Below are 24,339 nucleotides of genomic sequence, written 5' to 3' on the forward strand. Positions count from 1 at the left end.
GCTAGCCCTTAATTAATGGAAATGGAGATCGAGAAAAGTGACATTCTCACACGTTGAACTCAGAAATATCAAAATTCTTAGTGATTAAGAATGTAACAGTAGCTAGATAGATCGGTGGATGGGGGTGGGGGGGGGGGGGGAAGCTTCCTGATTGGCCAGTTCATACCACCTTTCTTGTGGGATGAATAGCAGATGTTTCGAGCTGCAGGGACACTCACTTCGCTCGACAATCTGTCTGCAGAATGACGTACTTCACGCCGACGAGAGGGCGTAAAATTACAGATTCTAACTTAGCCACTTTTGGCAGTCAAAGCTCACGTTCTGTCGAGTTGTCTGTATTTTCATTAAAATACCTAGAAACTAATGTACTTCTCATTTATGGCGTTCAGTCCGTTGCAGTTTGATTGTAAGAGCAATTTCTGGTGTATACACACGTTATTATTCGTGATCAGATACCTAAAAATATTATGTTGATTCATACTGTGCTCTCATTCCAGGAGGTATCCCTGTGGCTACCCTGGCTTTGTACCTAAAGTGACAGGTTAAATTGTTTGAGAGCTGTTTGTCACAGTAAGCTACCTTCCCCCTGAATATTCAGGAAATGCCCACCCCACGGTGTTATATGTCCGAGTACCAATTCCTATAAATGTAATTCTTCTATTCGCCTTCCATAATATTTATTTCACATGATCGTCAGGGTGGGCAGAATGAATTCCTTTTTTTTGCCATAATGCTACGAGAAAGATGCCAATTACGGACATGGAAAAAAATTGTTCAAATGGCTCTGAGCACTATGGGACTTAACATCTGTGGTCATCAGTCCCTCAGAACTTAGAACTACTTAAACCTAACTCACCTAAGGACATCAAACACATCCATGCCCGAGGCAGGATTCGAACCTGTGACCGTAGCGTCGTGCGGTTCCAGACTGAAGCTCCTAGAACCGCTCGGCCGCAACGGCCGGCTACGGAGATGAAAAAAGGGAAAAAAGAAATGAACTGGATTCATATCTTCTGGCTGTACAGGTTCTCTAAAGTTTACAGAAATTTGCAAAAATTCTCATTTTTACAACAGTTTTTAGTATCAGTCGACCTGCAAGCATCCGAAAGAACCGGCTGAAATTGTTGTGCCATAGAAACACAGAAAATACTGTTAAAATATTAATGTTAAAATGTTGGCTTGCCTCCTACCTACAGCGTAAAAACCACTAGAATTTATTCATCATCAGAATAACTGTACAAGAATCTCCAAAAAGGATCAATATAAATTACAAGAAAGAGCAAGAAAAGTAATAATAAAATAACGTGGCTACTTCCCTTCCAGCCTTGTCGTCTTAAGATGCGTATCTAATTACCGTCAACAGAATATAATGTTTGCTTGTGGGATTTGGCATTCAGGGCGGCACACTGACCGTGTATACATATATCTGATTCTGTGACGCTGCCAGTACCCACGACAACATATGGAACTCCATTTTCATCCATTTTGTCGACTGAAAGTGAGTGGCTGTACATCTTCACAGGACACGGCTGCAAGGGAATCAGCAACGTTATCTTATAATTACTTCTGTTGTTCTCGTTCATGTTTTGTATTTGTCCCATTTAGAGATTCTTGCACCATTATTCTGATGAGAAATGCTTTACTTTCGAAATGTGTAAATTCTAGTGATTTGTACACAGTAAATAGGTAGTGAGTTGACATATTACAATCGACTTTTACAACGATGACCTCAATTCCATTAGGGATAAAATCAATGTTAAATAATATTTTAATTCGTGAATTTCTTCAAGTAGCACATTGCCTTCAAATTTAATGATAAAATGAAAAAAAACTTCAAAAAAGTAGACAGTAATTATAGGATGAAACTATCAACAGCCTATAGATTTTTCCCTTGTCTGTTTCACCGATGTAAGTTACAATACTTCAAAACAAATTATTTTGAAACTCAGTAAACTTGAAAAAAGTTGTTTTTGTGTTAAATACTGAAAGAAACTGTGATTCTTTTGTCAGAGAAAAGTCCAAGAAAGTAACAAAAACCCCTATATTTTCTAACTGACTCCCAGTTGACAAACTGCCTGGTAGTTTTGTCTCGGGTTCTTCAACATCGGCTGATGTTTATTTGGTTATTTTTCTGACGTTTCGCCAGCGCGAGTGGCTGGCTTTGCAAAAGCTTCACTATCCATTGCTAGTGGTGGACTGCATGGTGAAGCTTCGACAATGCCAGCCACTCGTGCTGCCGAAACGTCAGCAAAATCATCAAATAAACATCAGCCGAAGTTGAAGAACCCGAGACAGAAGCCAACAGGCTGTTTCTCAACAAGTGACCACGAATGTTTTGTATTATTCTCAGTTGTAGGTACCTGGAAATATGATTTCTTAATTCAAGTTACGCATGGCTAATTTTGACAGCAGTGTCGTACTAATGAAGCTGTCCCTACGCACATCAATCAAAACATTTCCGACGTTTCACGTATCGATCTACTGTATGTGTGTGAAATGGGATATTACAGGTTACCCTATCCCAATTAGGGACTGAGACACACTGAATATGCCACTTAATCCCATAATCACTAATTTCTTTCAACAATGTGGGAGACGATAAATCACATCACAATCCATCCAGTTAATTTCTGGGTATTACTGAGCCTAGAACTGTATTTTTGGGGAAATGAAAGTCCAGTGCTACCCTGCGTGCATTTGTACATACGGTCCGTATATTTGTGATAGTTGTCAGTGTTGTGTTTGCAATGGAATGCGCACGCTAAGGAGTGCATTAAATTAGCCCTGCCAGTGACAACTTACAACTGAGAGAAACACCTGAGTGAGTCTCCAGGCTGTGATAATATTCTGACTTACTCAGGACCGGTACTTGGAATCTTATACTAGGGAAAGTAGAGTAACAGAGTTCTGTGAAGATATTCTTTACAACAAACAAGTGCGGGGAAGAACAATTGTTCAGCGCCGATCTGCTCAAATCTGCCGGCTGTCGTGCAGACGAAGTCCGTTGTGTAGCTTGAAATTCTGACTGTGTATAAGATACTGTCCACAAACTGCTAGGGTCGAAAGCTACTTCAGTACAATGCCGGATATGAATCAAGATTTCCGCTTGCTCATAAGCCAGGAGCAGAACCTTGACTCAGGCGTGCGGTCGTAAGAAGCACTTCAGAATGCCTTAGTCTCAATAGAAAAGAACAGACTTATTTTTCTGCTCCCTGAGAAACGAATAATTCAGCTCCTAGTGGCGAAATCAGCACTTTATGAAATTTGATAGAGAGGCTGTTCACTGGTGCCTTGGCAGTAAAGTCTCAAAACGCTCTGCTATAATGTGTGGCCTATCGACACCCACCAGAGGCTCCCTTGACACTCTGTGCCATGGTTTAGGGCACACTTCGCATTGTTTGTGCGTACTGTCCGTAACGCCAATCATAGCGCCCATTACAAATGGAATGCCTCTCACCCTACAGGTCATGAAGCTGTCAGCCAGCTCCCTTCAATTCATACTGAGTTTGTTAAAATGTTATAGAACATTCCCTATCCTCCTACGACTACAAGTTCAGCCAATTAGATTCGTTTCTCTGCCTTGTTGGAGGAATACGACTTGGCATCGCGCGTGAGAATTTTTGAGGCCGTTAGGTCACATCTGTGGAAGGCATGCCCTGCACATTCCTTCGTGCTGGAAAGATTGGTGGCGACGTTTGTAACATGTTTTCTCTACGATCTTAAGCTTTCAGCCATCACGTCACCACCAAGTCTTTTGTATCAAAGACACGGGCCAGTGCGAGGAACTTTTCCTGCTGGCCTCTCGACAGGGTGGCAAACTTCGGAACAAACGCTCCCACCGTCCTATTCTTTTCAGAGACATAAAAACTGCCCTACCTCCAGTGCTATCTCCCTTGACCTCTGTCTCTATTGAAGACCGCGGAGGCCCTAGACTTTCCAAGCATGCAACTCTATAGTAATTTTAGTATGGGGCTATCCAGTAACAACAAATAAATGATTAATAATTCGATAACCCCAGCTAAAATACAATGCCATACGAAATATTAAATAAATGTGAAATATTCGTCGTAAGAATTATTCTTGTATGGTTGCAAAATCTGTTCCTGCTTAACGACAAGCACCGGCACGAAGGGCAAGAACGATACAGCTGAGAGGGCTGTGAGGCGATGTCAGTCAATAGCACGCTTGTAAGTAGGCTGTTTAGGTTTTTATATTGGTAACGCCACGTAGCGCTCTGTATGAAAATCACTGGCTATGCTGTGTGAAGTCTGTGACTGGTTTGCATTGTTGGAATTCGCTATTGTAGTGTTGGGCAATTGGCTGTTAACAGTGCGTAGCGTTGCGCAGTTGGAGGTGAGCCGCCAGCAGTGGTGGATGTGGGGAAAGAGATGGTGCAGTCTTGAGAGCGGATGATCTGGACGTGTGTCCATCAGAGAGAGTAAATTTGTAATACTGGATATCATGAACTGATATATATATTATAACTTTTCAACGCTATTAAGGTAAACACATTGTTTGTTCTCTATCAAAATCTTTCATTTGCTAACTATGCCTACCAGTAGTTAGTGCCTTCAGTAGTTTGAATCTTATATTTAGCTGGCAGTAGTGGCGCTCGCTGTATTGCAGTAGTTCGAGTAACGAAGATTTTTGTGAGGTAAGTGATTCATGAAAGGTATAGGTTATTGTTAGTCAGGGCCATTCTTTTGTAGGGATTTTTGAAAGTCAGATTGCATTGCGCAAAAAATTTTGTGTGTCAGTTTAGTGTTGATCAGAATAAGTAAAGAGAGAAATGTCTCAGTAAGTTCAGTTCTGCTCAGCTGTTTGAAGATCAAATAATGTAAGAGGTTTACCAGCACAGTAATTCATAATTTTTTCTAAGGGGACGTTTCACGCTGACTAGGACGTCACCACGACAGGAGAAGCCTCTACACGAAGAGAATAAAAGCGACGCGCCTCCTAGCCTAAGCCGCACTAGAATAGAGGACTAGAAGAGTCGCAGTAATAGAGCAGCACTAGAAGAGTCGTGACTTGTGATTCACATCGATTACTTGCATGAACATTGTATATAGCGAAGAACATTGATTATTTGCTAGTCGCTAGTTGCTTGCTAACTACCTTGTACATACGCAAGCTAAGTTTTGTGAATTCAGCTACTGTAATGAGCTCCATTAATATGATATGCTTGTATGTTGTCTAGCTATCCGAGGAAACAGCTTCCTAGGCACCCTATAAGAAACGAGTGGGCAGGATCGCACAAAATCTTGCAGCCTTACAAATATCCTGATATTTTTCTTGTCTCAATCTAGGCTTCTAGCATTCAAAATTTGTCAATAACCGACCTCTGTAATGTGATTCGTTCATGCGACTTGTTTTATCTTGAGTAATGGCCACGGTCAAAGGCTCTGTGAAGGCGAAAAAAGCTGTTCTATTCGATTACAGGTTCAGCAGAAGCAGATAAATGTTCAAATCTGTGTGAAATCTTATGGGACTTAACTGCTAACGTCATCAGTCCCAAAGCTTACACACAACTTAACCCAAGTTATCCTAAGGACAACACACTCCCCTGCCTGAGGGGGGACTCGAACCTCCGCCGGGAGCAGCCGCACAGTCCATGACTGCAGCGCCTTAGTCCGCACGGTGCAGATAAATCTAACGGCAAGTATCGGGAGATTGTAGTAAATAAGTCACATATTTTGGGCTATTTGTATCTTACTTATTTGCTTAAATAAAAAACCACAGTGCAAAGCAACCACTTCCGATCCTGTCAGCTACATGTACATCTAAATATACTCCATAAGACATCGTATGATGTATGGCAGAGGGTACCGTGTACCACTGATACTAATTTCTTTTCCTATTCCACTCCCAAATGGAGCGAGGGAAAAACCACTTTCTGTAGGCCTCCGTGCCAGTCATAATTTCTCTTATCTTGTCTGCAAGGACCTTACGCGAAATGTACGTTAAAGGCCGTATAATACTCCTGCAATCTGCTGCAAACTCCTGTTCTCTGAATTTTTCTATCGTGTTTCGTTAAAAGAACGTCGTCTTAACTCCAGGGATTCCCATTTGAGTTCACGAAGCCAACATTCTTCACTCAATTGCAGTCTGATAGTTCTGTTTGCTGTTGACAAGAACCTGCAGAGTGACAAGGGATCAGGATCATGTACAGCCAAATTCATTTGGCAGGGCAATTTAATTGCCTTGGAAATATTGAGTAGATCTTAGTAATCCTTATTTAGTATATCTCTATATTGGACATCTGACAATAAATCCTCTTGACGGCAATCACTGGACATTTTTCAGAGTCACTTAGGTTTTCACCGACTCTGGAGAGAGCATAGGTGGGCTGAGGGTGGTTGGGAGAGGGGGAGGGGGGGGAGAGGACTGGCTTTGGCTTTTTTTGACCAAAGCCAGAGAGCATATGTACGAGGTTCATCATCAGATTTTCTCGGTATTTTGTTAAAGTTGACAGCTGTTGCGTGATTGTTGGACATCGACAGATTTAAATCATTCTTCTTTCTAATTATTTTCCGGCCTGAATGATAAAGCACTAATTACACTTCCACTGCGACAAGGTAAGTAGTACAGAGAATTATTTTGCTGAAGACGTGATTTTTTGCAAATTTCCGATATGCTCATGCGAGAGCAGAAGATATGAATCAGTTTGATTCATTTTCCCCAAGTTTATGTCCCGTTTTCCATTGTGTTATGGTTCGAAAAAAGGTTTGAATTTCTTTGTCTTACTCTATCACTGATAGAACCTTTGACCTTTGTTAGTATAATCCCTAAACACTCACACAATGTACTCAGGTACTATACGTCTCTTCTATTTGTTATAGGAACTATATTACATTTCGATATATAAAGAGATCTGTCATTCGTTACACCAAGAGCAAGTTTTGTCAAAGAAATTCTCCAATTTCTTACCATTGTTCAAGGAGGATACCCTATAACGTAATGAAAAATTCAGCTTCAGTCACATTTTCATAGTACTTCTTAGTACTTTTTAGGAAAATTTACTGCTTATTAATATTATTCTCTTGCTCATACTGCTACTAATATTATTTACAGAGCGGTAGTTTATAAACGTAAATTAGACTTAGCTCGTTTAGGGAATGCTTTTCAATCCTGGGATGAGTAACGACGCAAATGAAAACATTTCTCGATCACTTGACTTCAAGTTCTTATTACGTTAACTTGTCACAGCATTGAGAAACTGATCAATGCTTAATAAAGCTAACAAATACTGAATCCATCCAAAATGCTGTGAACCAAACATAACCGAGATAACAGAATAATAAAACAAAACGGAGACTGCGATAGTAATGAGCCATACTGTCGCAAATGCCATCCTATTTATAATTTTTTAACAATACACCTTTCCTTCTTTGTTAATTTTTATTCTCACAATTATATTTATTATATTTAAACAATTTATTATCAGATTACAGGTGAAAAGTTATTCAGCTGTTTAAATTTGTCGTTTTTCTTTTGCAAAATATCTCCCTCTACTACAAAAATGTGGCCTTCTGATAAATTTCGCAAACTACTGCATTTTTATTAAAATTCATACTTATTTTAAAACCTGATAAATGCAGTAATTATACAGTACACAAAATGATACAACGATCACTCTGTATCGAGTGTCTTCTTTGAGGATGACAAACAGCGAGTTTACAGAACACAAAACTAAGAAATAACTGCCACCTGTGTACTACAATTACAGTTTATCAGTTATGCAAATAGTGATATTTAAGTTCAGAGCAAATAAAATGTTCAAAATATTAAGCAAAACAGAAAACTGTCTACTTAAAAGTTGTATGCTATTGCCAATACATTTTGGCGGGATCTTTCCACGAAGTTTTAATTAGCAGCTTTCTCCTCTAACCCTGAAAATATTTCATTGTCACCAGCCTGCACAGGGAGAAATGAACGCCGGCCGGTGTGACCGTGCAGTTCTAGGCGCTTCAGTCTGGAACCGCGTGACCGCTACGGTCGCAGGTTCGAATCCTGCCTCGGGCATGGGTGTGTGTGATGTCCTTAGCTCAGTTAGGTTTAACTAGTTCTAAATTGTAGGGGACTTTTTATTATTTCGTTTGGCATCAAGGATACATTACTTGAATTGAACAGCAATGATGTTACTGGTAACACAATACGCATATACCACAAATAAAATAGATTACATTCATTTATGGTAATAAAAGTCTTAGTTTAGATCGATAAATCAATAATATACATATGGATAAAAACACTAGGATGAGTTACATGTAAAAGAGAATATGTGGTTTTCATAAACAGTAATATTGACAAACAGAGCTTCAAGTTGCAATAAAAACTATAGTTTGATATCTAAAGTATCCAGGCAGGAGTTTGCTTCCTCAGAGACCTCATGTATGCTGGTCAGAGTTCCAGCATATTTCCGTAGGGGACACTCCGTGACTATGTGGTGTATTGTTTGTCGTTGGTGTCCGCAGTCACACTTGGCACTTTCAGCGATTCCCCACTTATGCTTCAAGTCCTGGCATCTTCCGTGCTTCGTGCGTGTGCGATTTAGGGTGGTCCAACATCTCCTAGGTAGGTGGAATCCAGGAGGGACTCGTGTAGGATCAGCAATGAGACCTGCAGAACCGGGATTGGCTGCGAACCATTCTTCTCGCCATGCTATTTCTGGCTGGAATCTTTCAGAAGTAAGCTTTTTCCAAGTCTCCAGGAGGGTTTCCTGGACTTAAGACGTTGCCTTCGAGTGGCATCACAGTCCTGGTGTAGCGGTAACTCGAGATTCTTGGAGCATTTCTCCCATTCCCTTTTCAACGCTGCTTGACGTCGTAACTTCGGTGGTGCAATATTAGACAGAACAGGTAGCCATTCTGTGGTTGTGGATTTTATTGTCCCGGATACGCTTCTCATGGCTACATTCAGCTGCGTGTCTACCATGGCTGTATGAGCGCTGTTCAGCCATACTGGGCTGCAGTATTCCCCAACAGAGTATACAAGTGAGAGGGCAGTTGCTTTGAGTACTGATGCCTTAGCTCCCCAGCTTGTTCCGGAGAGTTTGTGTAATATATTGTTTCTGGTTCTCATTTTTAAAGCTGTTTCAGTTAGGTGTTTTGTATATGTTAGCGAACGATCCAAGGTCACGCCGAGATATTTTGGCAATGGGTTATATAACAGCAACTGATTTCTAAAGGAAGTTTGCGGTTTATAGCGAACATGCCTATTACTCAGATGGAAGGTGGAGGATTCAGTTTTATTTCCGTTTACTTTGAGTCGCCATCCATTAAAAAATTCATCTAAAATTCGCAGATCCTGAGTGAGAGTCATTTCTGAAGTTGTAAAATCGTTAGCCTGCGTCACCAAGGCTATGTCAGCAGCATAGATAAATGTTCTTGCTTTCGTTTCTGGCAAGTCAGCGACATATAAATTGATAAGTAGGGGGGCCAATACTGTTCCTTGTGGTAGTCTGTCATTTAAATTGTATACCTTGCTTACTTGACCTTTTAGGTGAACTTGGAATTTCCTGTTGGACAGCATGTTATTGAGTAGTTGTGCAATTCTTTTACTTGGAATTATTCTTAAGAACTTAAGAAGCATGCCTTTCCGCCACACTGTATCATATGCTGATGTTAGGTCAATAAACACGGCCATTGTTTTCTTCAGGTCTTCGAAGCCCTTCTCTATGTATGTTGCCAACGGTAGCACTTGATCGCTGCAACTGCGGTCTCGTCTGAAGCCAGCCTGTTCTACAGAAATATGTTTCAGGATAGTTGGTGCAATTCTATTATACTCTCTCCAGCAGTTTATAGCAGACACTTAGAAGTGCAATGGGTCTATAGACTTCAGGATTGTTACCAGATTTTGACGGTTTCAGGATGGCAATTATTTTAGTTTTCTTAAAAAGATTTGGCAGTCTTCCTGTTGCAAGAATTTCATTAAAAAGTGCAGTTAGCCACTTCACTGCACCTTTGCCAGCATGTTTAAGGAACTCCGGGTATATACCATCACAACCAGCCGCTTTACCAGATTTCAGAGTATCTAGGGCTGAAACAACTTCGGCTGCAGAGATTTTCTGTGCAAATTCGGAAGGCTGTACTTGAGACATTTTAGACTTCAGCTCATGTTTTATTTCTTTGGCTTTCTGTTTGTTGTTGTTGCTTGGTGTTCTTGTTATATTAACAATCCTGGCTGGCATTTTGTTAGGACTTATTTTGTCTGATAAGATATTAACTTTTGTGGCACTGCCAAGGTTTCTTAATAAATTCCAAGCTTTCTTACTCGAGTGTTGGAAAGACATGTTTTCAGTTAGTTCCATCCATTTCTTTTGCCTAGCTGAATCTAGGGCCGAAATCAATTCATCTGCTACCTTCGTATCTCAAGTCGTTTTAAATTCTTCATACAATTACTGACATCTAGGGCTCCATCCAGGAATGTAGTTCTCTCTGTAGCCTCTTGGAATATGTTTTATGGCAATGGAATGAATTAGTCTAACAAAGCGGTCGTAGTGCCTAACTTTAGGTGGAATAAACTGAATAATATGATCAACCTCTTCACAGAACTTTTCCCATTTGGATTTTTGGAAGTTCCATCGTGGCTTTGGTATAGACTTCACAACTGGGATTTCGAGTCCAATTTTTACCAGTACAGGTTGGCGTTGTGTTCTAGGGAAATCACTGAGCACCTTCCTGCTGCTCTGCAAGGGTAATCCTTTGTTGTTAGTGGTAACGAAACAGAAATCGGGAGTGTAGTCCTGAGCCCATTTAGCTGAGCGGAATGTCCCTTTGTCCTTCCCGTCAAATAGTAAGAAAAGGCGTTCCATTTCAGCCCATAATGATACTTTCCCACCATCTTCATTCGTTTGAGCAGCTTCATTTACCCATGGTTGTGCTGGGGGCTTATAGATGTTCACAATCTCTGTGTTGGCGACTTTCAGCCTGATGGTATGGATGTTATTTTCCGTTTTTGTTTGGACATGTTACCTCTTCAACATCATTCTTGATATATGTTGCAGATCCGTAACTTGCATGGTATGTCGCAGCAGCTAACGTGTAGGCAGGGAGCTTAGACCTGGAATGAAGTTGGGTTTCGTCTGAGCAGTGGGTTTCCTGTAGTAGAACAACGTCCACCTTGTTTTCAATCAATATTTGAGTGAGATACTCACTTTTTGCTCTGCTTGTTCCCTCTATGTTTAGCTGTAAGAGCTGGAGGGTATTCCCTAAGTCCTTTGTCAGGTAGTTCTTGGCAGAACGCTTTTGCTTCATTGCTACGTATTCTCTAACAGCTGGGATATCCTAAGGTGATTTTCAACCACCAGAGGTCCAGCAGCCCATATCTGCAGACTATTTAGCCGTGACTTAGTTACGTTGCCCGGGGTACACCACTTGGAGGCTAGTCTACTTTGTACCCCTGTAGGGGACTGATTACCACAGATGTTAAGTCCCATGCTGCTCCGAATCGTTTGAACCATTTTTAAACATCAGCCGAAGTTGAAGAACCCGAGACAGAAGCCAACAGGCTGTTTATCAACAAGTGACCACGAATATTTTGTATTATTCTCAGTTGTAGGTACTCAGAAATATGATTTCTTAATTAAAGTTTGGCGTGGCTAATTTTCACACAGTGTAGTGCTAATGAACCTGTCCCTACGCACATCAGTCCAAACTTTTCCCACGTTCCACATATCGGTCGACCGTCTGTGTGTGAAATGGAAAACTTATAGATTACCCTATCCCAATTAGGAACTGAGCCACATTGAATATGCGACTTAATCCCATCATCACTAATTTCTTTCAACAATTTGGGAGACGATATATCACATCACAATCCATCCAGTTAATTTCTGAGTATTACTGAGCCTCAAACTGTATTTTTGGGGGAATGAAAGTTCAGTGCTACTCTCGGTACGCTTGTACATATGGCGTGTGAATTTGTGATAGTTCTCAATGTTGTGTTTGCAATGGAACGCTCACTCCTAAGAAGTGCATTAAATTAGCCCCGCCACTGACAACTTACAACTGGGAGAACATGTGAATAAATCTCCAGGCTGTGATAATATTCTGACTTACTCAGGACCGGTACTTGGAATCTAATACTCTGAAAAGTAGAGCAACTGAGTCCTGTGAAGATATTCTTTACAGCAAACAAGTGCTGGGAAGGACAATTTTTCAGCACCGATCTGCTGAGTGCTGCTTGCCGTCTGCAGAGCTTTGTGTAGCTTGAAATCCTGACCACATATAAGATACAGTCCACAAACTCCTAGTGTCGAAAGCTACTTCAGTACGATGCCGGATATGAATCAAGATTTCTGCTCGCTCGTAAGCCAGGAGCAGAGACTTGACTCAAGCTTGCGGACATAAAGAAGCACTTCAAAACGCCTGAGTCTCAATGAAAAAGAGCAGACTGGTTTTTCCTGCTCACAGAGAAACGAATAATTCTGCTCCTAGTGGCGAAATCAGCACTTTATGAAATTTGATAGAGAGCCCGTTGACTATCGCCTTGCCAGTAACGTCTCAAAACGCTCTGCCACGATGTGTGGCCTCTCGACACCCGCCAGAGGATCCTTTGACACTCTGTGTCCTTGTTTAGAGCAAACCAGGCATCGTTTGTGCGCATTCTCCGTTATATTTATTATATTTAAACAATTTATTATCAGATTACATGTGAAAAGTTATCCAGTCGTTTAAATTTGTCGCTTTTCTTTCGCAAAATTTGTTCCTCTACTACAAAAATGTGATCATTTGATAAATTTCGCAAACTGCCGCACTTTTATTTAAATTCATACTGATTTTAAAACCTGATAAATGTAGTAATTACAGAATACACAAAATCATATACCTACCATTTGGGTATGACAAATAGTAAGTTTACAGAACAGAAAACTAAAAAATAACTGTCACCTGTGCAGTACAATTACAATTTGTCAATTACACAAACACTGATAACTAAGTTAAGAGGAAATAAAATGCTTAAAATATTAAGCAAAACTGACAACTGCCTACTTAAAAATTGTATACTATTGCCAATTCATTTTGGCGACATCCTTTCACGAAGTTTTAATTAGCGGCTTTCTCCCATAAATGTGAAAATATTTTACTGTCACCAACCCACACAGGGAGAAATGATCTTATACTAAAATAAGAGAAATCAGAGGTTGTACAGGAAGATTCAAGTGTTCAATTTTCCCACGTTCTGTTGGTGGAACAGTACAGAAATAGCGTAAAGTTGTTCGAAGAACCCTCTACCTGGCACTTAGGTGTGAATTTCAGAGTAGTCGTGTATATGAAATAAACAAGTTATAAGATATAAAATATAAACGAGAGTATCGTGTTCTTCCTTAAAAACGTGTCACATATATTGTACAGGTGCTATTAAAATTCTAAGGCGGCAATCTGTCACCAACACCGACTTGCCGTACGCTCTGGCTACTTTTACCCACACTGAAGTGACTTTTCCCCACCTACTACGAGGTGCAGGTTCGCAGTCGGACGTGCGCGTGACAGCTGCCCGCAGCGTGAGGAGCGCGCCCGCCCGCCTGTATCCGCAGAGGGCTGCCGCGGCCGCCCGCAGTACGCCAGGCACTCGGCATCGCGCCGCGGGGAACCGGACGCGGCTTCCCGAAGCAATTTCCGGCGCACCTGTCCCGGCCGATCGGCCGGTTATCCGCCGGCCCGCCTCCGCCTCCGGCTCCGCCCCCGCAGCCGCCGCCCCCGTTTTACAGCCGCCGCCACTGACTTTACGAGCCGCCGGCGGGGCTCCACTCACGACCGCGTCGCCTGCGTCCCCACCCCCACACCACCCCCAGCCTCCCTCGCCATCCCACCCCCGCCGCCCCCCGCCGGCCACTGCGCTCAAGAACCGAGATTGAGTCCCGGCGCCGGCGCCTATTTATGTGCCCGGCGGGCCGACCAGATGACCGGAAATTAGTTATGGCGCACCTGGCGCCCTAGTCGATGGCGCCATAAAACGCCGCTGCTCCACTGTATTCGCACTTGATAGCTTCTGGCTGCATTGTAAATTTCTCCCGGAGAGCCGATTCTACCTCTTTCTCCTGGCGTTCGATTTCCCGCGGCTGCTCCAAGTTTTCTGCATGCAGTATTTATTCTGCCCTTTCGTCTCAAAGGCACACTGTCTTACGATTTTATTCGCAATAATAAAATCGAGACTACATTTCACTAAGACCAGTTTATTTCAGAAGTCTATCTTCAAACTGTTAACGAAATCGAGCACATTTTCTCGATTGTCAGAACACGCTCTCAGTAGCGACTTGATCTTTATCTTATTGCATGCAGCAGCTGAAATGCTGGAGTGGATCCCTGTATATCATGACTCGAACCTAACTATCAGAACTATTACTTTCTTTGGAGTATAGGAGTTTTGAAAGATCCATATCTGTGCTCTGTTCACCAGAATTTTCTGCCGAAGGTAATGAGTTCCGCCTTTACAAAGACAAACGTTATGTCTAATGGCTGAATGGGATATTTTCGACACGTTTTTAACGTCTAACTTTGTTAACGAAGCAAGGAAAGAAGAGAAACTAAAAGATTTTACGTTTTAGCACATCGCATGTTGTCTACAGTCAGTAAAAATCCACTTAAATAACTAACAGAACCTCACAAAACAGTGATCAATCAGATAAAACTTCTGAGATATATCAGTCTTGAAAAGTAATATACAAACTGAGAAAGAAACTGTTATCAGTTAGTAAATCATAAATAGGCGGCCGTGGTGGCCGAGCGGTTCTAGGCGATACAGTCGGGAACCGTGCGACCGCTACGGTCGCTGGTTCGAATCCTGCCTCGGACATGGATGTGTGTGATGTCCTTAGGCTAGTTAGGTTTAAGTAGTTCTAAGTTCTAGGGGACTGATGACCTCAGAAGTTAAGTCCCATAGTGCGCAGAGCCATTTAAACCATTTTTTTTTATAAATATCCTTATTGTGATAAATATTTCAGAAACACGCTCGTCTGCAAAACTTAGGACGAAAATAACGTTCCATGATGTGTCAATGCCAAATGAAACAGCTCGATGAAACTTCAACCACACATGTACAGAACTACGACAGTATACTACATAATGTATACACAGTGAGACGATAAGATATAACACATTTATTCAGAGGCAATAATTACACTGAAGCCAGAACGATTCACGACGGTCTCCAACACATTAAGAAAGGTGCGACGTGGTCCTTGACAGGTTGTGTGATCGCCAGAGACAGAAATGCATGTTCCGGAACATACTTCCATGCTGTTCATTAGATTGGTGCAGCATTCTTGTGGGAGAGTGCTCAACTCTCCCACCAGCGTGGCTGACAACTGCTGAATGTAGCATGTGGACGTCCTGTAAAACTTATCCCCAACACATCCCACAAGTGCTCCATGGGATGTAAGTCTGGAGAAAGGAGAGGCCAGTCCGTTTGCCGAATGTACTCTCACTCCAAGATCTCATCCACCTGCACAGTTTAACATCGTCGCACGTTGTGTTATCCAGGAAAACAGGAAAAGTGTGAGTAGGACTCACACTCTGGAGAATCTGTACAAAATTAAGTACCTGTGTAAGCAATATTAATAAATGTGTGTGGGCCGGCCGGAGTGGCCGAGCGGTTCTACGAGCATCAGTCTGGAACCGCGCGACCGCTACGGTCGCTGGTTCGATTCCTGCCTCGGGCTTGGATGTGTGTGATGTCCTTAGGTTAGTTAGGTTTAAGTAGTTCTAAGTTCTTGGGAACTGATGACCTCACAAGTTAAGTCCCATAGTGCTCAGAGCCATTTGAACCATTTTTAACTGTGTGTGGAACAATGGCTCGGTGCAATTCTTCACTAACTTGCATCACTCCCACCAACCATATTTATCCTACCAGCAAAGTGGTCCTACATTTTCAAGTGGAATTCAAACAACCCATTGTTTCAGGTGACTCCTCACTTCACTGAGTGGTGAAGGGAAGGTTAAACTAAGACCGAAAACTCTGATGTTTGTCTGTGATTCAGTACCTAGACCTTTCGGTTTCCAGGCATGCAATTTACAGCTGTATCACGACACACACACACACACACACACACACACACATATATATATATATATATATATATATATATATATATATATATATATATATATATATATATATATATAGGCTGTTTCAAAAATGACCGGTATATTTGAAACGGCAATAAAAACTAAACGAGCAGCGATAGAAATACACCGTTTGTTGCAATATGCTTGGGACAACAGTACATTTTCAGGCAGACAAACTTTCGAAATTACAGTAGTTACAATTTTCACCAACAGATGGCGCTGCGGTCTGGGAAACTCTATAGTACGATATTTTCCACATATCCACCATGCGTAGCAATAATATGGCGTAGTCTCTGAATGAAATTACCCGAAACCTTTGACAACGTGTCTGGCGGAATGGCTTCACATGCAGATGAGATGTACTGCTTCAGCTGTTCAATTGTTTCTGGATTCTGGCGGTACATCTGGTCTTTCAGGTGTCCCCACAGAAAGAAGTCACAGGGGTTCATGTCTGGCGAATAGGGAGGCCAATCCACGGCGCCTCCTGTATGTTTCGGATAGCCCCAAGCAATCACACGATCATCGAAATATTCATTCAGGAAATTAAAGACGTCGGCCGTGCGATGTGGCCGGGCACCATCTTGCATAAACCACGAGGTGTTCGCAGTGTCGTCTAAGGCAGTTTGTACCGCCACAAATTCACGAAGAATGTCCAGATAGCGTGATGCAGTAATCATTTCGGATCTGAAAAATGGGCCAATGATTCCTTTGGAAGAAATGGCGGCCCAGACCAGTACTTTTTGAGGATGCAGGGACGATGGGACTGCAACATGGGGCTTTTCGGTTCCCCATATGCGCCAGTTCTGTTTATTGACGAAGCCGTCCAGGTAAAAATAAGCTTCGTCAGTAAACCAAACGCTGCCCACATGCATATCGCCGTCATCAATCCTGTGTACTATATCGTTAGCGAATGTCTCTCGTGCAGCAATGGTAGCGGCGCTGAGGGGTTGCCGCATTTGAATTTTGTATGGGTAGAGGTGTAAACTCTGGCGCATGAGACGATACGTGGACGTTGGCGTCATTTGGACCGCAGCTGCAACACGGCGAACGGAAACCCGAGGCCGCTGTTGGATCACCTGCTGCACTAGCTGCACGTTGCCCTCTGTGGTTGACGTATGCGGTCGCTCTACCTTTCCAGCACGTTCATCCGTCACGTTCCCAGTCCGTTGAAATTTTTCAAACAGATCCTTTATTGTATCGCTTTTCGGTCCTTTGGTTACATTAAACCTCCGTTGAAAACTTCGTCTTGTTGCAACAACACTGTGTTCTAGGCGGTGGAATTCCAACACCAGAAAAATCTTATGTTCTAAGGAATAAACCATGTTGTCTACAGCACACTTGCACGTTGTGAACAGCACACGCTTACAGCAGAAAGACGACGTACAGAATGGCGCATCCACAGACTGCGTTGTCTTCTATATCTTTCACATCACTTGCAACGCCATCTGTTGTTGAAAATTGTAACTACTGTAATTTCGAAAGTTTGTCCGCCTGAAAATGTACTGTTGTCCCAAGCATATTGCAACAAACGGTGTAATTCTATTGCTGCTCGTTTAGTTTTTATTGCTGTTTCAAATATAACGGTCATTTTTGAAACACCCTGTGTATATATATATATATATATATATATATATATATATATATATATATATATATATATATATATAGGGTGTCCCAGCTATCTTGTCCACCCAAAATATCTCTGGAACAATAACAGTTATTGGAAAATGACTTTCGCCGGTATCAATGTAGGGCTGGGGACCATGAATGTACATGTTTGGAAACATTCTAAAACGAAAGCATATGTGTTTTTTAACACAAACTTATGTTTTTTTTTTTAAATGGGCCTCCTATATCTTTTCTTCAGCAATCCATAGCATGACAAAGCACATACACAATGGCGTTGATTGCATCGCTATATTCCCATTACATCCCAAGATTTTGAGACGCGAAGTTGACGCTTGAAACACCCGACATGCGCTGCTAGCGCACGTCCTGAGGCTCAGGTGTGAACCCCATGCTGCCCGTAATCGCGATGTGATTGACATGTGTAATCACACCTCCATACTTATCAAGAGGTCCGAAACGAATAATACGGTCTGCTGCCATCAACTCTCATAAGCACATAATGGTTTCCCTCTTGCACGTTTTACGTATCTACGTACACAATATGAACAAAGTACCGATCGGTGTACACCCATCAGGTTGTCTTATTTATGCTGCACACCCAAAATAAGGTTTATCTAATGCGTTATATGACCCATTGTGCCTGTCGCGCAGGGCCTGGCTTTACCTAGTCAAGTGTCCGACGTAGTTTCCACTACTGCCACAGTTACCACTTCGCCTTGTTTATGATTTGCAACCCATGCAAACTCCTGCACTCCACCATTCTCCGAGCATCCCATTTGTTGTTGCTTTGGCGTGCAGTACACCGCTTGCCAGTGTAGTCGTGCATCCGAGTAATCTAGTGACGGCACGGAGGTAGTACACATTGTGAATAAACGTTGTGTTGTGGAACTTATACTGTACAGTATAATGTACACACATGAAGATATGGTAGAAATGCTGCTGATCTATGGAGAATGTACGTTGACGTGAAATACTTTATGAGATAGCTTGTTTGTTGATAGTACTGTTAGCGAACATTATGATTATTAAGTTAATATGTCTGTTTTCTACCCTACTCTACTTACCCGTACTGTACCCTGTTGTAGGTGGACGAAATGCTGTTCAGGCAGAACGACTGTACAGAAGACGATTCCCTGACAAGCCATCGCCTTCGCGCCGGATGTTTGGTCGTCTCACATCTCGTCTACGTGAAACGGGAAGCTTAAATCCAAGCCCTCCACATCGTCCTAGAACACGCACAGATGAACGTGCTGAAGTTGCTGTGCTCGCTACCATAGCTGTGAATCCTCAAATCAGCACACGTCAAATTGAACGTGAAGTTGGTGTGTCGAAATCAAGTGCACAGCGTATTCTTAAACGTCATAAATTTCATCCTTACCATGTTTATTTAGACCAGGATCTTCATGGAAATGACTTCCGCAATAGGGTAACATTTGGTCGGTGGGCTCAGCAAAAACTTCTGACTAATACAAATTTTTTTGCAGATGTTCTCTTTACCGACGAGGCACCATTCTCCAACAAAGGAATTGTCAATATAAGGAATATGCATTATTGGTCCGCAGACAATCCAAAATGGCTCCGTCAGGTAGAGCATCAACGTCCGTGGAAAGTTAATGTTTGGTGTGGGATTATTGGAAATACCATTATCGGACCTTTCTTTATAAATGGCATCCAAAATGGCAGACAATACTCCAGATTTATACGACACAATCTTCCTGTTCTCTTGGACACCGTACCTCCGAACCGGAGAATGGTCATGTGGTATCAGCATGACGGATGCCCTGCGCATAACGCCTTACGAGCACGACGACTTCTGAACCGTAAGTTCCCTGGTAGGTGGATTGAACGAGGTGGCCCAGTAAGGTGGCCTGCCCAATCTCCGGACCTTACACCGCTGGATTATTTTCTTTGGGGAGCAGTGAAGGATGCTGTTTGCCAACATGAACCAACAACACCAGAGGACATGAAGCAACGCATTATTGATGCTTGTACAGCCATCAAAGAGGAAACAGTAGCACGAAGTAGGGCATCCTTCATCCGCAGAGTGACCCTATGTACGCAAGCCAATGGGCATCACTTTGAGCATGAGATGTGAACGCTATGTTTAGTATGTAGTGCTGGTATCACAGTGGAAGTTTCTACAAAGGGCCATTTTATCCGGTGATGTTAAGAAACATTTGTTTGCAACAATTTGTCATTTAACACATTAGATAAACATAACATTGATAATTATGTGATTATAAAACTAATTGGTTAAACATGTTTACATTCCTCTTCTATGTCCTACCTGAACTTCCCAAATCAAAACATTTTTACCTAAACAACGGTAAAACTTTTAGTCCACTTGCTCGTTTCACTAAAACCATCAACCTGAAATTTACTATTACGAGTGAATGATTAACTGTCACTTGCTCTAGATCTACAGTAAAGTAAAGTTTTAACGTTGAACGGCACTACCTTTTTAGTAACGGATTAACGATAAGCGAAGTTTGCTTTGTGACTAACGTTGCGGTACACAGATATGTTACAGAACCGCATTAACCCTAGCCTGTGGGATAAATACCTGCTGGATTGTATGATGTTAATGCAGGATGGCAGCAGACCGTATTATTCTTTTCGGACCTCTTGATAAGTATGGAAGTGTGATTACGCATGTCAATCACATCGCGATTGCGGGCAGCATGGGGTTCACGCCTGAGCCTCAGGACGTGCGCTAGCAGCGCATGTCGGGTGTTCCAAGCGTCAACTTCGCGTCTTAATATCTCGGGATGTAATGGGAATATTGCGATGCAATCAACGCCATTGTGTGTGTGCTTTGTCATGCTATGGATTGCTGAAGAGATCCATTTAAAAAAACATAAGTTTCTGTTAAAAAACACATATGCTTTCGTTTTAGAATGTTTCCAAATATGTACATTCAAGGGCCACAGCCCTACATTCATACCGGTGAAAGTCGTTTTCCAATTGCTGTTATTGTTCCAGAGATATTTTGGGTGGACAAGATAGCTGGGACACAATTATGGCAGGGCAGCCTCAGTGGTTTTATATTGCCGGTAAACGGAAAGAGTCACAAGGTGGAACCGCAAGGGTCATAAGGATGTTCCTACTGAAAGCTAGAGTTTCACACACGTGATGGAAGGGAGAGCTCTCTGCCAATCCATCGCTGCAGTGTAAAAGAAAAGAATTACTTATAGCAAAGATCAAGATCTGAAGGACAGGACAGAACATGAGACTAGGAAAATGCGACCACACGTTAAGTCCAGGGAAGGTCACATGGAATATTTGTCCAAAATCTGGTTACAAAAAGCTGGTTCAAATGGCTCTGAGCACTGTGGGACTTAACATCTATGGTCATCACTCCCCTAGAACTTAGAACTACTTAAACCTAACTAACCTAAGGACAGCACACAACACCCGGTCATCACGAGGCAGAGAAAATCCCTGACCCCGCCGGGAATCGAACCCGGGAACCCGGGCGTGGGAAGCGAGAACGCTACCGCACGACCACGAGCTGCGCACAAAATCTGGTTAGAAGAGTAGCTCGTAGTAATTAGTTTTCCAGTGGGGGAGATCTGTCGCACACGTGTATGTGGATGTGATCTCATTGGCTACAACTAGAAATATGTACATAATGAGTGAGATTTTCTGCCTTCTTCCCAAAACCAAGAGAGGAATATACTTCATTGGTTCATGATGGCAAGAAAATACACACATGGGGAATTCGTTAGCATGTTTAGTAAATTATCATTGGTTTTCTGGTTACCTTTTTTAAACTTATTAACGTTTTCTGCACTGAACGGTCAAGTTTACTACACAGTTTATATAATTTCTATCATGTATCCACCCACTTGTGTCAAGTTATTGTATGTATTTACAATCCCTTGTGTGGTTAATAACTGACTGCATTCGTGATTTAATGGATAAAACAATTTTTGTGTCTTTTAGCAATAATTTAGATGGTTATAGTGACCCTTAGTTTTCTTTCATAGGTTGATGGATCTTATTATGAATATGACTGTGTGAGGTGCAGTACCCGTACTTTCATACTTAAATATGCCACACCTGGTAATTTCATTAGATAAGCAATTATCCGTAGTGTAATCATGCATGCTAAACTGCTCAACTGTCACCTCACTTATGAATTTATCGACCATGGGCCAGTATTTTTCCGATCCCTGGTATTCTTCTGATTTATCCAGTCTCCCTTATGGAGCGATACATAAAAATTTGTCGTCTGCATAGTGAATTTTTATTTTTTATTACATTTATGACCAGAAAAGTGTACGTGAACATCATAATAATAATGAACTACAAGAAAATAAGTAATACCTAAGTTTTATGCAGTGTACTAATTTGTGCCTCTCTTATAGCAACAAGAAAATAGGTGTGTAGAGCCAATCTTCGCTCTGAATGTAGACATTGTACACTTGGGACAATACATTTTTTGTGATTACGCTTTTAGTAGGTTTTATTTGTGTTTTGAGGTGTGTGTAAGTGGAAAAGTTTGTAATAAAAGAAAAGTGTTTTACTGTCCTCAGTGGTTGTGATTGTGTGTCATATATGTTGTAGAGGCGTACTGTGACACATCCACTGTGTTTTTGTCAATTGCACTGGTGGGTGAATGGAAAGCCTACCACAAGAATTCCATACTAAACTTGTAGCCAGATAGGGAGCGCAATACCGAGCAGGCATTGTCGTTGTGGTGATCACACACACTTTTAAGGGCCATGTCTCACCTTTTGTAATATCCAGGGGATTATCATCGATCCCAGTGTCCTTTGTGTTATGATTGTATCCAAATACACATGCCATTTGTATCCATTGCATAACGAAGTTCCTTCGGCTACTTTCAGTGTCACACTCAAGAGGAGACAAGATGGCCACCATGTTAGATGTAAACTAACATTGGGCCCTACTGATGTGCTATTTCCAAAGACAGTTTTTATTTCAAATGCTAGTGCATACTGTTGCCAATGGCCTTCCCACAGTGGTAACACAGGTTCGCATCAGATCGTCTAAATTAAGTGCTGTTGGGCTTGACTAGCACTTGGATAGCTCACTATCTAGTCTGCCTAGTGCTGTAGGCAAACAAGGTGCACTCAGCCCTGGTGAGACAAATTGAGGAGCTACTTGATTGAGATGGAATGGCTCTGGTCACATAAACTAACAATAGCCAGGAGAACGGTGTGCTGACCTCACGCCTCTTCATATACGCATGTAACGACGCCGATAGTCTGAGGGTGATATGGCGGTCGTTCAGTACCTTTCTCAGATTTGTTCGGGTGGAGTTTAGTTTAAAATTTTCAGTTTTCAATGCATACTGTTGTCTAAGGGTCTGTGCTCTGCAGTTAGTGAAACAAAGTTTTCAAGAAGTGCATTGCTCCATAACAAAGAAACTTTGAAGTTTACGAGTTTTTTCACTGTGGTAAATGTTATAGATTGGGGCACCATGTAAGTAGTGGGATAATGTTCATCCTGCGACATTTTTAATTTATCAATCAATTATCGTCTCCCACTCTGCTAAATCCCCAACCCTCCCCCTTCCCCTTCCCCCCATCTCCCGCCTGATCCAGAACAAAATTGATGGAGAAATCACTCAATCTGTGCTGAGCTGTTGGACTGGAAGGACCTCATGACACAAAATTAAAAGCAATGTCAATTGTATTGCAGTGGGTATATTGTTTATTTATAAAATTAAGTTTTCATATCCTTTACTTAATCAGTTTGAAGGTTGTGTGTTTCGTTATTTGAAATACGAAGCTCATCATTCTCTTTTCTTTATTTAATTGTGGAAGTTGCAAATGCTGCAAAATACTTCAAAATTATCGACCCATCAAAAAATAATTAAATACGCAAATAGATCCCTTTTCTCCAGTCGTGCATGCAACAGCGCCACGAAATTGGCGTCAACATATACACTCACCTCGCATAATTACATAGCGACGGAATGCAATTATAGCGCTAAATATAGACAGTCTTGGTATATGTGGAAAAGGAGAGGTCATTTTGATGATAAATCATACATATCGTGAAAAAACGTGTATTTAACTAAACACAGGACATGTAGAGGGTAGTGAATACACAACATTTTGAATTGGAACCCATGTCCGGAAAAGTATCGTTTCCGTTCTACTACAGTTTCAACGCAGATGATTATCTCATCCACACCCAAGTGAGGAATGTAGCTAAAAATAATCGCGGAAAACTGCAGGAAACCTGTCCTCTTTTTTTCCGATCACGCATGCAGAAATTGATGTGATATCGTATAAATCACGAAAAACAGCACCTCAGCCACTTACAAAAATTTTACTAAACAGTGAAAAAGATCACATATGGAAAACGTAATTACATGCCTCGGAGAACACTTGCATTTTTCATGGGATCGGAGCAATCCCTGTATGTTGTGAACATGCATTGAACTCATACTTCTTTCGGAAGACAGACCACTGTCTGCTGACACCCTACCTCTGTTTGTGTCAGGCATGTGAGTTAATGTCATAGCTCTGCATGCTGCCATCAGAGGGCAGTGCTATACAATAAGTCGGCAGCGTGGCAACTGGCAGACAGCGGCAAGCAGATGGTGGCGCTGCCAGGGGACAGGTCTCATACAGGGTGGTCGGAAATTCCCGTTACAAACTTCTAG

At 41.9% G+C, this 24,339-nt stretch overlaps 1 protein-coding gene across 1 annotated transcript in view; it reads left to right on the forward strand.

Moving 5' to 3' along the window:
- Positions 1 to 13,858, forward strand: part of LOC126413072 (translation initiation factor IF-2-like) — a 29,204-nt gene extending 15,346 nt beyond the window's left edge. Inside the window, exon 2 of the mRNA XM_050082968.1 lies at positions 13,356 to 13,858. Within this exon, the coding sequence (XP_049938925.1) occupies positions 13,356 to 13,858 (503 nt within the window). The remainder of the gene's footprint in view (positions 1 to 13,355) is intronic.
- Positions 13,859 to 24,339: the final 10,481 nt, after the last annotated feature.

This window comes from Schistocerca serialis, chromosome 7 (genome assembly GCF_023864345.2).
Source record: "Schistocerca serialis cubense isolate TAMUIC-IGC-003099 chromosome 7, iqSchSeri2.2, whole genome shotgun sequence".
In the NCBI taxonomy this organism is placed as follows: domain Eukaryota; kingdom Metazoa; phylum Arthropoda; class Insecta; order Orthoptera; family Acrididae; genus Schistocerca; species Schistocerca serialis.